Source organism: Ambystoma mexicanum, chromosome 11, assembly GCF_040938575.1.
Source record: "Ambystoma mexicanum isolate Mex_15411 chromosome 11, UKY_AmexF1_1, whole genome shotgun sequence".
NCBI lineage: Eukaryota > Metazoa > Chordata > Amphibia > Caudata > Ambystomatidae > Ambystoma > Ambystoma mexicanum.
This window is the reverse complement of record NC_090934.1, coordinates 719764430-719780851: the sequence shown is the minus strand read 5'-3', so window position 1 is coordinate 719780851 and position 16422 is coordinate 719764430. Positions and strand designations below refer to the sequence as shown.

The 16422-nt window shown below is 48.7% G+C and overlaps 1 protein-coding gene across 2 annotated transcripts in view; it reads right to left on the bottom strand.

The window, feature by feature from the left end:
• The window catches only part of SYT9 (synaptotagmin 9), a 1403218-nt gene that overhangs the window by 149338 nt on the left and 1237458 nt on the right, over nucleotides 1-16422 (bottom strand). For both annotated transcript variants that reach the window (XM_069623586.1, XM_069623587.1), the window contains exon 5: nucleotides 12414-12585. In XM_069623586.1, coding sequence (XP_069479687.1) covers nucleotides 12414-12585 — 172 coding nt within the window. The remainder of the gene's footprint in view (nucleotides 1-12413; nucleotides 12586-16422) is intronic.

Genomic DNA, 16422 nt, shown 5'->3' with positions numbered 1-16422 from the left:
AGAGAGGAAAAAGGTCACTACACATGTTAGAAGCACACTACACACACCGACACCAAACACATCAGGCAGACATGTGACACACAAAATAGAAACTGGCATGCATGCTGGGTAAACTTGAAATTGCTTCTGTGATTAGACCTGTGGAAAGGTGGCAGTTTGCACTGAAGTGGGTCTATGCAGTGCAGTAAATATGTATGTTACTCACTATCTGCATGTACAAGGATTTCATGGTGTGTGTCAGAAAATGTGAAGGCAGTGCAAGGTCAACTTCAGGCATCACGTGCAATGTGCATTCAATGGATAGCATATCTAGAAGCAAACCACCCCTCCCCCCAAGTGCAAAAGCATGGATGCCTAGCATGGTATCAAAAGGCTGACCATAGATCTGTGTATTGACAGACAGTATTGACTAGCATCAACAGCATCATGTGAGTCAAGTGACAACACAGCAAATGATGATGGGACAGTAAGCAGGACACATGATGAAACCACTGGAGTACACCCACGTGTGAAGAAGACACTACACCAGTTGGACAGAGCCATTGGCCATTAAACAGGCTGAGGCCTGTGACCCACACAGATTGTCAGACCCTAAACATGTGGGCAACGCAGTACTGAGCCACAGTTGACATGGGAAGGCAGATGGAATGCCATGCAATTTGGGTCATCATGGACTTGTTTAACAGTGATCATCCAGTCATGGACACATATGGGCATGCGTGAAATGCACATGGAGCATGAATGGGCACTCATGTCCCTGCGGGGCATTCGAACTCTGCACAGTCCAAGTGAGACACCCTGCATCAAGTACTAAGGATGTACCTCAATGGATATGTCTGGCAGATTGGCCGCTGGATGTTAGAATGTACACAGGAGGCATGACAAGGGAAGTAACCAAAGGCAATATTGTAGCAGACCAGTGCTAAAATGGATTTGGCGTGCAGAGCAGGGGGTTGAGGGGCAAGGGAGCATGCCTACATTGGCTACCCCCTTGTAGGCAGAGGACACATGCACGTCAGTCATGCTATGCATAGTTCCTGGGCTGAGAGGAAGGTCACCCCACGCTACATGCAGAAGTGCCAGTGAGCTGGAACATGGACCGGAGGGGCATACTGGTAACCAGCATGTGACTAGGGTGCAAAAGTGGTGATGTGGACAGTCCCGTCTGCTCCACATGTCCACCATCCAGCAGAGTAGACATGTATCAGGGAAGCATTGCATTACTCGCACATCATAACCATGTACATGTGACATGTAGTGGCAGTCATGCACAAGACATCACCCAAGTAAAACACACACGTCCTCGACAAACACGCATCAACACTCACTGGACTGGGCATCAAAGTCCAGCATCTCTCCCACTCCTTCAACCAATTCAGATGGTATGAACTCCGCAACGAGTGACTCATGCGGAGTGAGGTCTTCCTCCTCCGGTGCAGGCCCACCGCCAGTCACCAGAGTCAAGTTGTAATTTGAGGCACGCTTAACCATAGCGCTGCGTTTGAGGTCATTCCAACGCTTTTTGCACTCTTGCGCCGTGCGCACCTCATGGTCGAATGCACTCACATGTTCCACAACTTGCTTCCAGTGGGTATCACGGTGGGCAGCCGTAGTCTGACAATTAGCACCAACTAGCATGTCATGGCTATGTTTCTGAACGTAGCCCACGAGGAAGTCCAGTTCCTGTTTGCAGAAAGGCTTCTTCCTCGACGTGCAGGAGGTCGTGGCTGTGTGTGGGGTCCCAGCCTGTGCTGCAGGTGCAACTTTCCTCCTCTTGGATTGTGGCGCAGACCCTGGCTGGCTAATGCCACCCTGATCAGTATGGCCAGTGGGTTCGGTGGATTGAGCCTAGGGAGTGGCAGGTGGAGGGATGACCAAAGGCCTGACTTGTGTCAGTGGCAGCTGGGTGCCCTCTAACGGACCCTGTGCAGCAACATCCGCTGTGGCAGGGTCATTGACCGCAACTGTCCTGGTTGGCAGACCGGGGTGTTGTTGGGTGCATCTGCCCCTGCATTTGCCAACACCCAGCTGTTCGGGGCAGCAGATGACATAACTGCCCCAGGGACACATGTCTTGGTCAGGGCAGCCCTGCATGCCCCTAGGGTTTCCCTTCTGGCCTGTTGGAAATCTTCCAAGGGCTCTTCAAGTGCCAACGCAGCCTGCGCTGGCAGACCCTGAGCCTGGGTGGTGGTGTCCACCTGCAGCTACCACTACCCTTGGGCCCGTGGCAGTCGATGAAACGGACTGCCGGGTCACACGGGCGCCAGTGCCAGATGCAGAAGCTGCATCTCCCGGAACCACAGGGGGTGGTGGCATGACTGCACCGACACATGGCACAACATCGTGCTCAAGTGGCGCACCCCTTCCTCTTCCCCCTCTGTGGCCACCCTGGACACCCTGGAGTCCCCCTACTCCCTGGTCAACCCGGCCATGTCCCTGACCACGCCCACCACGAGGAGTACGCCCAGCTGAGGCGCCCCTCACCTTTGGTGGCCTCCCAACCATGGCACAGATGTAGTAGTGCCGGCACAGATGGAGTAGTGCCAAAGGGAGGTGTACACCACAATTGACCTGGGCAATTGGGGTGAAGGGGGTGGGATGCAAGATGTTAACAGCCCCGCTGCACCTGCAAGGCTGTATGTGACCCCGGTGATGTAGTGATGGGTCACGCTACGCTCAGGCTCACCAAAACTGCAGTAAAACCGTATACGCAACCCTGCAACCCATGTGCGTGGAATCAACCTCCCACAGTATGCGGTGGCACTCAGTAACACGAAAAATGCGTACGCGTGGGACACGTAGACTACTATGACCTCGAAAACATGTGCGATACACAGGGCACCTCACCGTCTGACTAGCACGATGCAGAAAAACATGCATAGCCAATACCCCCGCCAAAAGAAGAGATACGTCCTTGATAGCTGTGAAGTTGTGATGGCGCGCGAAACAACACGAAGGAGGAACACACGTCTCCACAAAAGGCACGTACAGCGATCTGCTGGCCCTGCTCACCTTTAACCCGTGCTGAGGGAAACACCCACGCGCATCACGTCACTTACGCGCATATGCCCTTTCCTCAGATTACACGCATTCACACACGGACATGCAGTTTTTTCACGCGCGCTGAACCACTATGCCCACGTCACGAGGGAAATGCCCATGCGCGCAACGTCAGAGAAGAGCTTACGCGCTAAGGGCCTTTCCTCCAATTACACGCTGACGTGCAATTTGTTCACGTGCCAAATCACTCCGTATCAAGCTGGCCACGCGAAAACACATGGAAGACCATGCTCCTGCCCTGAAGGCCGAATTACTGCCCCCCAGAACCCCGAGCACCCTCCCACCTGCAATCTGCTGATGCCTGACTGCCTGCTGCCCGTGTGCCCTGCCATTTGCTGCCTGCATGTCAGCCAGGGGTGCAGTTGCTGTGACGACCCCTGCTGGAACCGAAGACTCCTGACTGGGATTCTATCGCTCCACAGCCCAGCCCCAGGACCCAGTTGCCCACCCACTCCTGCCTCTGGGGTTGCCATGTCCAGCACAACACCATCTGGCAGCACTGGCAACCCCCAGCCAGAGAGGCAGAGGGCCACCAGCTTCAGTGCCAGGGGAGTTGGTGTCCTGGTGGAGCAAGTCCTGGGGCAGTATGATGCCCTCTTTGGAAGTTTGCGTGCCGACAATGAAGGACGGACCAGGATCTGGATGGACATTGTGACTGCCATCCACGCGGAGGGGGTGGCAGTCCGCGACTTACATCATGTCAAGAAGCGCTGGGAGGACTTCAGGTCCAGGACCCTCAAGAAGGCCCGGTGCCTCGCGAAGGCAGCGGATACCGATAGGCGCCGGGGTCAGCTGTCGGACCACCAAATGAGGGTCCTGGAACACATATGCCCAGCACTCTACGTCCATATCATTGAGAGTCGTGGTGTGCCAGTAGTGTGCAGGTTGCACATTTGTTTTTGTAGGGCCATGTAGGGATGTGTATGAACATGGGCGTGAGCCTGCCACATGTGTGTCCTCTCATGTGTGAGACACATTGATGGTGTATGTGTTGGTAAGCATGCTGGACAAATGCAGGTGTGGGACCACACATGTTTGAATTTCTGTGTATGTACATTGGCATGGTTGTGGCATGGATGGTGGTTCCTAATGCATGTGTCTGCACTGTGAACATGTGCATGTGTGTGTATTTGACAAGTGTGCAACTGTGATGCAACATGGATGCATGTGACACTGATATGTAGAAGGCTGAATTGCAGATTTGACATGTATGGCGATCTCATCACTGCAACAGTTGGAGGAGATGTAGACATGCATGTAAGTGCGGTGGCGTGTGTGCATGTCTACTGCACTCCCTGTGTTTCATGTGATGTCTGGCTCACCTTTGGATGCTCATGCTGTTGTATGTGCATGGATGGTGCTGGCTGTTGTGATATGGCTGTGGAATTGCTCATGTGTGTGAGTTGAAATGACATGTGTGTTGGGGATTGTGATGCCATGTCTGCAATTTGACACTGCCCCTCATGTGCAACTGTCATGTGTGTATCAGTCCATTGTACAGTGCCCTGATGCCTGTGTCCTATCTCTCCCTCTCTGCAGCGTCAACTGATGAAGAGGGTGGAGAGGGTGCTGTGGAGCACAGCGGCTGGGATCGCACCGCCAGACGGAGTCGCAAGGCCCGGCTCCCCTCCCAGGTTGTCAACTCGTCAGGGAGTGAGGAGTCCGGTGCCGCGTCCCAGGACGCAGCTGCTGAGGGTAGGTCCAAGAGACGGAGGTCGGAGTTGGACAGCTCGGCAGCAGAAGGGGCAGCTGAGACCCCACAGGGTCCGATGGAGGAAGATGGAACGGAGTCATCCAGGTTGGTGGGGGGTTTGGTGGAGGAGGAGGCCGTGCAAGGTACAGACACGGGGTCTGGAGGTGGGGATTCCACTGGTGCTAGTGGTGCAGTGCAGGGACAGGAGGCAGCACAGGCCACCGCGGAGGTGCCTGTGTGTAATCCTGCCCCAGATCCTGTGACTGCATCATCCTGCACCAGCAGGGATGCCTACATCCAGACCCGTTTTCAGGGAGGGGATCCGCTTACAACAACTGGCCTTCCTCTCCCTGCAGACGTGGCTATCCGGGACTGGGTTGAGCCTGTCCTGAGTGGGATGGCGTTGCGTCAACGGGGCATGCAAGGTGACCTGCAGTGTTTTCGTGAGGACACTGCTACGTCCCAGTACCGTTGACCTACTGGGATGGGTCACAAGGGCCGGATTCCTCCGTTTGCTGGACCTTGTTCCGACCCCCTCCTCACTTGAACCCCCTATGTGCCAGTCGTCCTCCATGCCATCTTCCCACCCGTGTATCACCTGGGTACCCTGTGGAGGTGCCTCTAAACTGCGGCCAGGCTGGTGGAGGACACATCCCTTCCACAGTCGGGAGTCGGACGTCCAGCAGGGGTGGCCACCTCAACAACTGCACCCCAGCCGGAGGAGGACGTGCAGGCAGCAAGAGCCAAGGCACAGGCAGAGGCACAGCAGCAGCAGCAACAAGGTGGGAGCCATGATGGCTCAGAGCCTTCAACATCGGAGGGGCAGGCATCGGCTAGAGGGCAGGAGGACCCAGGACTGGAAGTGTCTTCCGTGTAGCAGCGGTTAGGCCATGCTATAGATGCGGAGTGGCAGCGGGCAGAAGAGGCACGGCTCACAATGGTCAGGGCCGAGAACTCCATGCGTAGGGCTCTGAGGCGGGCCGAGTGCCTCGAGGCAATTCGCAGGGACCTGGAGGTCCATATGTCATCGTCCCTGCGAACCCTCGGGGCCATGGAAGAGGACAGCCTCCGGGACATCGAGCAGGAGTTCGATGATGCCCTGGCCCGGGAAATCGGGAAGTGAGCCGTCGGACTAGCCCGCTGCCATTGTAAATAGTTTTTAGAGTTAGGTTTCCTTTTCCATTTCCTTTTATTTGTGGTCAATGGACAATGCCACACAAATTTGTATATAGTTTCATTTTTATGTAGTTTCTTAGGTAGGTTTCATTTGTTTGGTTGGGCTCATGGACCCTTTACATAGTTGGACAATGGATTGATTTGATTTATTTTTTGGATTTTGCACATGGATTCATGGATTTTTCTTTTGGACAATGGATTGTGAATAGTTTGATCATGGATTAATTAGAATATTTTTTTTCATCATGGACATGGAGTAATGGATTTGTTTTGGAACAATGTATTGTAAATAGTTGGACTATGGAATAATTTGAATTTGTTTTCATTATGAACATGAAGAAATTGATTTTCTTTTTACCTTTCCCTTGGATTTGCGTTGGTGGAGGGAGAGTTTGGACTGTTTTTCTTTCAATTTTTTTTGGATTGGTTATAATTTTCCTTCACTCATCTTTTGCACATGCTTTTCATTTCATGTTTGCTATTTTTGTATGATTTCATTTCATTTATTTATTTTTGTACATAATACATATTAATATTTTATTTCCATGTGTGGGATTCGCTCATTGGGTTGATGCATGTGAAAATGTGTGTTTACACAATCAATGCCAACCAGTGTATCTGTGTGACGGACATATGTTGATGTACATAGTTGACTTTAGGTTTGTGTCTTGAGATAGGTATGTCAGTGTGGGGTGAATTGGGAAATCATTGCGTCTCAAGAATGGGGTGGCGTGATGTGGTTTTTTGGTGTAGAAGTGGCCCATGATTGTGCTTCTTTATTTTGTGTAGGGGGGACATGAGTGGGGGCCTGCTGGCAGGTGCCTGTCACTGCTGGGGGGTGGGGGTGGAGGGGGACATGAGTGGGACATGAGTGGGGGCCTGCTGGCAGGTGCCCCTCACTGCTGGGGGGTGGGGGTACAGGGGGACATGAGTGGGGGCCTGCTGGCAGGTGCCCCTCACTGCTGGGGGTTGGGGGTGCAGGGGGACATGAGTGGGACATGAGTGGGGGCCTGCTGGCTGGTGCCCCTGTCTGCTGGAGGGTTGGGTGCAGGGGGACATGAGTGGGGGCCTGCTGGCAGGTGCCCCTCACTGCTGCGGGGTAGGGGTGCAGGGGCACATGAGTGGGGGCATGCTGGCAGGTGCCCCTCACTGCTGGGGGGTGGGGGTGCAAGGGGACATGATTGGGACATGAATGGGGGCCTGCTGTCAGGTGCCCGAACTGCTGGGGGGTGGGGGTGCAGAGGGACATGAGTGGGGCCTGCTGGCAGGTGCCTGTCACTGCTGGGGGGTGGGAGTGCAGGGGGACATGAGTTGGTGATCACTAGTGGAAGGTGACATGTGTGCTGGCTGGGGGCATGCCCAGGGGTGCAGGGGTAGTCCCCTGTGTTGTGGGTTGCCTGCAGGGGCTGTGGATGGGGTGGAGGGCACACCTGGGAGGACCCACACTGCCAATTCACGTGTGGGACTCCCCGTGCACCCCACTAGAGACACGTACCCGCTCTGACAGCGAAATTGCGTGTGAAACTTCCCGCAAACCCCAGTAATACATGTACCCCACTCGCACAGGGCCAATCGCATGTGTAACTTCCTGCGAACCCCAGTAATACACGTACCCCACTCGCACAGGCCCTTTTGCGTGTGAAACTTCCCGCGAACCCCAGTAATAAACGTACCCCACTCGCACAGGGCCAATCGCGTGTGAAAATTCCCATGAACCCCAGTAATACACGTACCCCGCTCGAACAGGCCCTTTTGCATGTGAAACTTCCCCCGAACCCCAGTAATACACGTACCCCACTCGCACAGGCTCTTTCGCATGTGAAACTTCCCGCGAACCCCAGTAATACATGTACCCCACTCGCACAGGGCCAATCGCGTGTGAAACTTCCCGCGAACCCCAGTAATACATGTACCCCACTCACACAGGCCCTTTCGTGTGTGAAACTTCCCCCAAACCCCAGTAATACACGTATCCCACTTACACAGGGCCAATCACATGTGAAAATTCCCGCGAACCCCAGTAATACACGTACCCCACTCGCACAGGGCCAATCGCATGTGAAACGTCCCGCGAACCCCAGTAATAAACATACCCCACTCGCACAGGGCCAATCGCGTGTGAAACTTCCCGCGAACCCCAGTGATACACGTACCCCATTCGCACAGGCCCTTTCGTGTGTGAAACTTCCCGCAAACCCCAGTAATACATGTACCCCACTCGCACAGGGCCAATCGCGTGTGAAACTTCCTGCGAACCCCAGTGATACACGTACCCCACTCGCACAGGCCCTTTCGCATGTGAAACTTCCTGCAAACCCCAGTGATACACTTACCCCACTTGCACAGGCCCTTTCGCGTGTGAAACTTCCCGCGAACCCCAGTAATACACGTACCCCACTCGTACAGGGCCAATCGCGTGTGAAACTTCCCGCAAACCCCAGTAATACACGTACCCCACTCGCACAGGGCCAATCGCGTGTGAAACTTCCTGCGAACCCCAGTAATACACGTACCCCACTCGCACAGGGCCAATCACGTGTGAAAATTCCCGCGAACCCCAGTAATACACGTACAACACTCGCACAGGGCCAATCGTGTGTGAAACTTTCCGCGAACCCCAGTAATACACGTACCCCGCTTGCTGTGTGCTGTGTGGCGGCCATGTATACTGGTACAGAGTTAGCGCAGCCCTTTGCGCTGTTGGGGATTTTGATGACTTTTCCCTGCGCGAGGGGCGTTCTTGGGGGCGTAACTGGCGCTGCTGCAGGGTCGCTGCGCCACTCTGTTCCAGGGCTGGATTTGGTAGCTAAAATCCATGAATACACTGTGCGCGGAAATGGATTTTAGCGCACACGGCTGGCTCAGAGATTCGCACGCGCACACTGTGCGCCTGCCGCGTGCGCCACTTGTGTGCTAAAGTCTATGAATTACCCCCAGAATCTCAAAAGCCAATACAAAGTCAAATAAAGGGGAAGGAATCTCTCAAGCAATTAGGACTCAGAAGATGGTGATAGCAAAATTGCAAGATTGTTTGAAAGAAATCAGATATTATTTTTATTTTTCTATTTTTTACATGTATATAGCGCACAGATAACCCAGGGGCATTGTGGCGCTGTTACTTGCAGCAGACTTAGTTACATTATACATAAGTTACAAAATTGGAGCCCAGAGATGTAATACATGTTATACATAAAATGAACATAGTTCATATATCAATGGGTGTCCTGACAAGGGTAGGTGATCAGGCGAATAAGGTGGCTTTCAAGGTTTTGCGGAAAGCGGTGAGTGATGGTTCGCAGGGCGGTGGGGAGGGCTTTGGGCCTCATCACGAGTTGGACGGTAACGCCGGTGCTATTAGCGCCGGCGCTAATAGCCCTACCGCCAAACCCCCGGCGCTATTAGGGCCGGATCACGGGTTTGGCGGAAGGGTTATTGCCCATTCCCCATTGGGCCCATTCGGGAATTCCTCATTCCCCATTGGGCCCAATGGGGAAAATTCATGCCATTCGGCGCGATTACCGCCGGCGGGAAATCTGCTGGCGGTAATCGTGCCGAAAATCTGCAATTTTGTCGCCGATTTCCCCTAGCTCAGAGCTGGGGGGAAATCCGCCAAAACCATGATCTGGCGGAAACTTAAATGTGGCGGTAATAGTGCTACCGCCACATTTAAGGGTTATCGCCAGACACCTGATGAGGCCCATTGTATAGACCAGGATTTGGAAGCATCAGGATGCAGTTTTGTGAGGCTGAGTAAGACAGCCTTGGTCTCCAACTGCCTGGTTGCCAACTGGGGATGCTGAGCCCAGTAACACCTCCAGAAAAGGGCCTAGAAATGGAGTAGTCAACTATGAAGCCTACAAAGCACCTAGAGGCTGAGGGTGACACTGAGGGCGCCTATATTCTTGGAGATCCAAGGCAATGTGAAAAGATTTTGAGAGGGGCGGTGAGAACACTGAAAAATGCAGAGAATACACCTGACCGAGGCACTGAGACCGTGGAAAATTGTCTAGAACCTCATAGACGGGCTGAGAACCATAGCAAAGCACTCTAAATATGAGTGAAGTGTAGAGAACCCTGAACATTCTCTTAAACATAAGAAGGGGGCTGGTAACCGTACATAATGCCTAGAGTGTTAGACAGGCAGTGAGAACGCAAGCACAGCTCTTAGAGTGCACAGGAACTGACGACCTTGAAAAGCGCCAAGAGGCAAGGAAGTCCTGAGAACTATGGAAGGTGCCTAGAGGCTGAGAGAGGCACAGATAGCACTATTAGAGTGCCTAGAATCTTAGTGGGGCATTATGAACCTGGATATGTGCTTTAAAACGAAGTGAGGCACTGAAAACCCTTGAACGTGGGAGGGCACTGAGAAATGTGAGAAATACGTAGAATGATGAAAGAGGGTACAATCCCAAGGTATACACCAAAAAGCTGAAAGCTAGCAGAGAGACTGAGACAACCCGTAGTCACTCAGAATTGACCCATTTCAATAAGGGTGCTGACAAATCCTTTGTGACCTCTACCACAACAATCAATGCTTTTAAGTTTAGCATGAACTGTGAAAATGTTCTATTTCAGTCTAACCAGGGCACAATAAAGTAACGAGCTGTTCATAGAGGGTGAACAGAAGGTTGTGCCAATGGCTCACACACTTTTATTTGTTCCCATTAAAGTAAGAACATTCTGACTTATTTTTGAGGAAATGGAGGAGAGCCTGCATTCCAGTAATGATTAAGGGTTAATACTATTCCTACTCGTTTAGCAAGATTTCCATAGAAGCACACCTGGTGGAGCAAGATGCCATCACTTCAACAATGAGCCAGGAGCAATGATAGAAAGACATTTTGGATGCTCAGTCCAGAAAGCAAGATTATATGTGCACCCTTCCATCATTGTATGAGTTGGAACCATTTCAGATTCAGGCGAAGGTCTGCCTATGAAGGCCTTGGTGGGCGGGATGGGGCTGCATTGCTAAAGGAACAGAAAAGGCCCATTGAGGCTTTTGTGCGTCAAGAGGGGCAGTTCACACACACACCAGAAGTTCTTCTGTCATTAATGTGTCATCAATTCACGTGTCATAAGCCAGATAGCCCACTCTGTGAAATGTTGGTAGCGGAGACGCACTCACAACTACCCACACGTCCCTCCTACTCCAAATGCAGGAATTTCAGACAGAGGTGTACGGCAGGGGTCCTAACGTATGAGTGATGCATGGCAACCTTGCGGATCACCCCTATAACGATTAGGGGCTGAAAGAGGGAGAATATGGTCACTACCTGTTTTCTAAAGTCAATGCAAATACCTAATTGCGGCATCAAGTCATTGTCCGGCTATAATGTCCTCCAGAAAGCTGACTTTTGAGGAGCACAAGTTTCACTATCAAACACCCAAATCTGAGTGGCGTTACTAGCGAGTAAAAGCGTGGCCCCAGGCTGCGACCACTGCATTCGTTTTGACTGGAATGAGATGTAACTCTTAGGGCCTCATTACACGGTAGGCGGTGAGCCATGGCGCTATTAGCGCCATGGCTCATGCCGGTAAAATACCGGCACCGCCTTGGCGGAAAGGGGATTTACCGCCCCATCCCAAGGTTGGAGGGGCGGTAAATCCGCCTTCCGCCATTGCCCTTCCCCATTCCCATTTCTGCCCCATAGGGCTTAATGGGAATGGGGAAGGCGCTAATTACGGCACCGCAATTTAGCGGTGCCGTAATTAGCTCCGAGGTCCCTTAGCGGGTTGGTATTTAACGCCTGCAAAAAGCAGGCGTTAAAACTCCAACCCGCTAAGGGACCTCGTAGTAAGGCGGCAGCGATTTACCGGTACCGGTATTTTACCGGTACCGGTAAATCCCTACCGCCTACCGTGTAATGAGGCCCTTAGTCTTGATGGTCTCTGCAACGGGAAGCATCCTACATGTAATACAGCAGCACCACATTATCCTACCAATGTGGTGTTTGCCTTTGACCTACCCCAGAGTGCCTAGCACCTTAAATACATGTGCTATATACCCTAAGCAAGATGTCATGCCTCGATCAATGATGCACATGGCCGCCTTGGGGCCACATATCTGCCCCACACCCACGTAGATGGAATGAAAAAGAGGACAATCTCATTAAAAGCATATATACTTGCACTTAGCAAACGCCATCCTTTTTCTCAAAACGTCTAAACATCCAGCTATTCAACAGAAAGTTATTGGGAGGAGACTACTTACATGCAAATAACACAATGCATGTTCGGTGTATGCTGCATTAGTTTACTTTGACATTGTTGGGAAATTGTCATCCTAGGCCGCCTACACAGCACAGCATTTTTACGGAAGTGGGTGCATTCTTGCTGATGTGTACTGTGTATTCCCAGGTCTATTATGAAATAAACCATATTGTGTACAAATGTGAATACGGTCATTATAATTACACAGAAATTACATATGTGCTTTCAGTGCACACTCCTCACATTGCATTTATGACATGCATTGGTGCCTCACCGATCATAATCCATGACAGCTATTGACAGGCTAATTTGGTCAATGTTTTCTGGAGGAACATCAAACACTATGGCTTCATTATAAACCGGATTCAGGGTGTTCCTTTTTGTAGATGTTTTCCTCTTCTTCAATCGTCTACCTTCACACATTAAAGACACCTTCACATAAGGATCTGAAATGGAATAAGACTGGCTTAGTTGATTTTGTATTAATTTCACATGAAAAAAGGGAACTTCGTGAATTCACGCCTAGGTAGTCACAACTACAATCATTCCTGATGTGTTCAATACTTTCGAAGGTTCATGCACTTTATTTAGGGTACAGTTGGGAGGCCGTCGCTCACGTGGGACATACTTGGATAACTCAAATACCTTCTTTAAGCCAAATAAAAGTGTTATTCAAATATACATTCATAAAATCAATAACACACTTATTTTTATAAATATTAATTATGACATTAATAGTGAAGAAAATGATTTGAAGATATGTGTATTAAAATGGATTAAAAGCGATATTGATCAAAATCAAAGCCCATACATCGCAAATCTTATCATTGTAGTTCTGTGGGCATATCCGTCAAGTGCATCATTAGGGAAGGGCTTATAAATTAGTCAAGAGAGCTGAAACTTGTAATAATAACAACAATAATATTAATATAACAAGAGTTAGGTCCTAGTACCCACCACAAGCATATTTACTTATTTTATGTTAAGTTGTCATTATCATTGGAGATGATGATACTCAAAATGGTCCAAAACTGAATACGTCATGAGACGATAATTTCTAGCCATGCATTCGGATCTCGTTCCCAATATAATTATCGTGTTTGATTGTCTTAGCTTAGGGCTCTTTTTCGTACTTACACTTACTCTGCTAGAACATATGCCTCTAAATCCATACCACTCTCATAACTGTGGCCATCACATGGTGGCAGCAAGGCACAAAGCACTGCCTACATTCTATGTGTCACAAAAGTGCCATCAAGAATCCTTCCCACAATGGTAGTTAAGTCAAACAGTCTATTTGGAATGTATCCATTAACAAAATTACCAGCAACACAAAAAACAAAACGAAGTGGGGCAAATATCCACAAAATTCAATCTTCTTCTAAATGCTGCCTTTACAGAATATAAAACATCATACAAAAAATCTATATTGTTATGGGTCATAAACAAAGTCATGCCATCCATGTAAGTCTCTGTGCTATCTTTAATAAAATATGGCCTAAGCCCTTTTTTTTCTAAAAATCAATAAAAAACCTGCAAGTTGTTTAGGTTATTATATCCTCTCCTCTACCCAGACCACACTCACATATCCTATCTGTGCTCAAGCATATTATCCTTGCTTTTAGAGTTGGAGGTTTAACCTAACCATCAGTATTATCCTATGGCATTCAGGTGATTTATTTTTATCTATAAAAACAGCTGCTCTTACATGCATGCAGGAAGGGTGTCATATTTTAATTAAGGCAATTTACTAATTCTGGCCTGGGATAAGCGATACTCTATTTCAACTGCCCTTTTGTATAGAAGGTCCTTGCACTGTGTAATCAAAGCTATCCCACTGGAAACCAGCTAGTTGGGTCCTTAATAGGAAACTGTCTTACCTCGACCACTTCTTTATCCAAATTAAGGTTCCCTGGAGTATCCAGCTGGACACTAAGAAAAAAAGTCAAAGAACCTCCTTTGGGCCTGACTGGTCATCCTTAGACTCCCAGTTCACACCCCAAAACATCTCATGGGGAACTTGGCGATAGCCCAGAGACCCTCCTCAGAAATGTCGTCTGCATGACCTCCAGACACCCACAAGGTGTTGTCCCCAAAAGCTCACTACCATGTAATACGGCCATCTGGATGATTTTAGTCTCCAACACTAGGCATTTGTCAAAACGTTTACCCCCCATAACGATGATAAAAGTGGAGCAGCCCTCTAAGACTTGTGACACTTGTTTATCCACCATATTTACATGGCTCAGCCAGCTACTTTCATTGGAAAATGTAAGGTCTAGATATTTATAATCATTGACAACCTCTATTTTCTCCTTTTTAATAAACCAGCTTGCTTTTACCCCACCCTTTCCAAAAGCAAGATATTTGTTTTTGATAAATTCAGTTTCAGGCCCTGGTCACTAAAGAAAGAGCAGTGTAAATTAAGCTCTGCTGTAGACCACCAAGCGTGAGATCAATTCAAACTTTGACATCAGCGTATAGCAAGGTACTAAATTTGTTCCCATTTGAAATTGGAGGGATTAGCCTTCGTAAGATTAAAACATTAAAACCATACAAAAACAGGGCGAATATTAACGGTGCTAAAGGACACCCTTGATTCACTCCTTGTTTGAAAAATCGCTTGAGTATTAATTTGCCCTCGTAGACCGAACCGCAGCTGAGGTATCCTCATACTTCTCTTGCAGTAGTCGAAGAAGCCCGGCTGGGACCTGAATCTGGTCAAGCTTGTTCCATAATAAATTGCGTTTAATAGAGTCAAATGCTATTGACAGATCGAAAACAGCCAAGAAAATGTGATTTCCACAATGCTCTATATTGATTACAGAAACATAGAAAACAAATAATCAATGTAATTGTCCACTGATCACTGTGCACAATGGGGATCATTTTGTATATTTTTGATCCTTTCGTATGTGTTGCTAGCAGTGGCTGCTGACAGCGCAATGGAGGGACTCGGAATAGGTATGGTTCTCACACTAAAAAAGTGGCATGATAAAATAACACTGAATTATCAGTTGGTATAGCATGAGATATATACTCCATGCAATATGATGTATGTACCCAAAGCAGTAAGATTCTATTAATAGCAACGTATTATTTGGTGGCATTTTAAAAGCAGGACCACCATTAAAGAAAAGTAATTAGAGCCACTGCTTCTAAGTGGTCATGCTCTCCAAAGACGATCTAAATGACACGATCTAAATGACACTCGGCCCAGTAAGATGGTTTGTCTTGTCTTCCCCTTGTTCCCCCTTCCTTGCCTGGTTGCGCCTTGAAACACTTGTGCATTGGTGCATAATAAATAACAAATCAATCAATCAATCAAAGGTACAACAGTACCATTAAAGAAGAAGTAAACAGACCAGCACTGGTGTTAACATTAACTCTGCTAGTAAATGATTTAACCCCATTCAAGAAGAAAAAAAATGCTTTAACATGGTAGGAAGTTTCCAATAGAGGGATCTGATGTAATCTGCTTCTGAACATGGTAAAATCAAAACTAGCTGATACTGCTGGCAGTGAACAGTAAGTGTATTCTTTAACACTTCAGCTGATAGTGATATTGAGTGCCTAAGTGTTGTTGTCCATGTTCCTGATATTGATATCTGCTATTACTGACTGGCAGTACATGTTAACTCCCAACAGTATTTCTCTAACTCAAAAACGTACACACGTGTAATTATGTCAGGGCCATAGTTTACTACCAGTGATATCTTTTATGGAATCTGGTTTGCAGGATTGTTTGGTGTCCCTGGACCTATCATGTAACAAATACCACTAACAAAACCCTTATCTTTAGAATGCTTGCACTAGAGAAATACGGCCTGGGGTTACAATTTACAACCGGTAGTAAACAACGTAGTGTCAATGATATGAAAGATCAGTTTCAGGGACATGGAGAGCGCCCTGAGATCTCACTGATCCTACCCCACCTGAAGGTGTAGGGACCCCACCTGACATTCTCTGCAGCTGTTTAGGATCCACCTATTGCCAATCGTGTTTCCAGTGCTAACTGCTGCTATTTAAAGTATTTTCATCTGCAAGGGGGATTTAGCACCAGCGGTACACATAGTTCTCTTTTTGTAATAAACATTATTTTACCTTTGTCAGTTTATACCACTTATCACCTATTACCACCATTACCATTTTGGGGGCTTTTGTGTACTCTTACCTCCTTACCCATTTATATGCCCCAAATTATATATTTACCGCTAGGAACAAGAAATAGGAACAATTCCACTCTTCCTGTTACTCCTTTCCCTTAGATATTCTCCATGTAG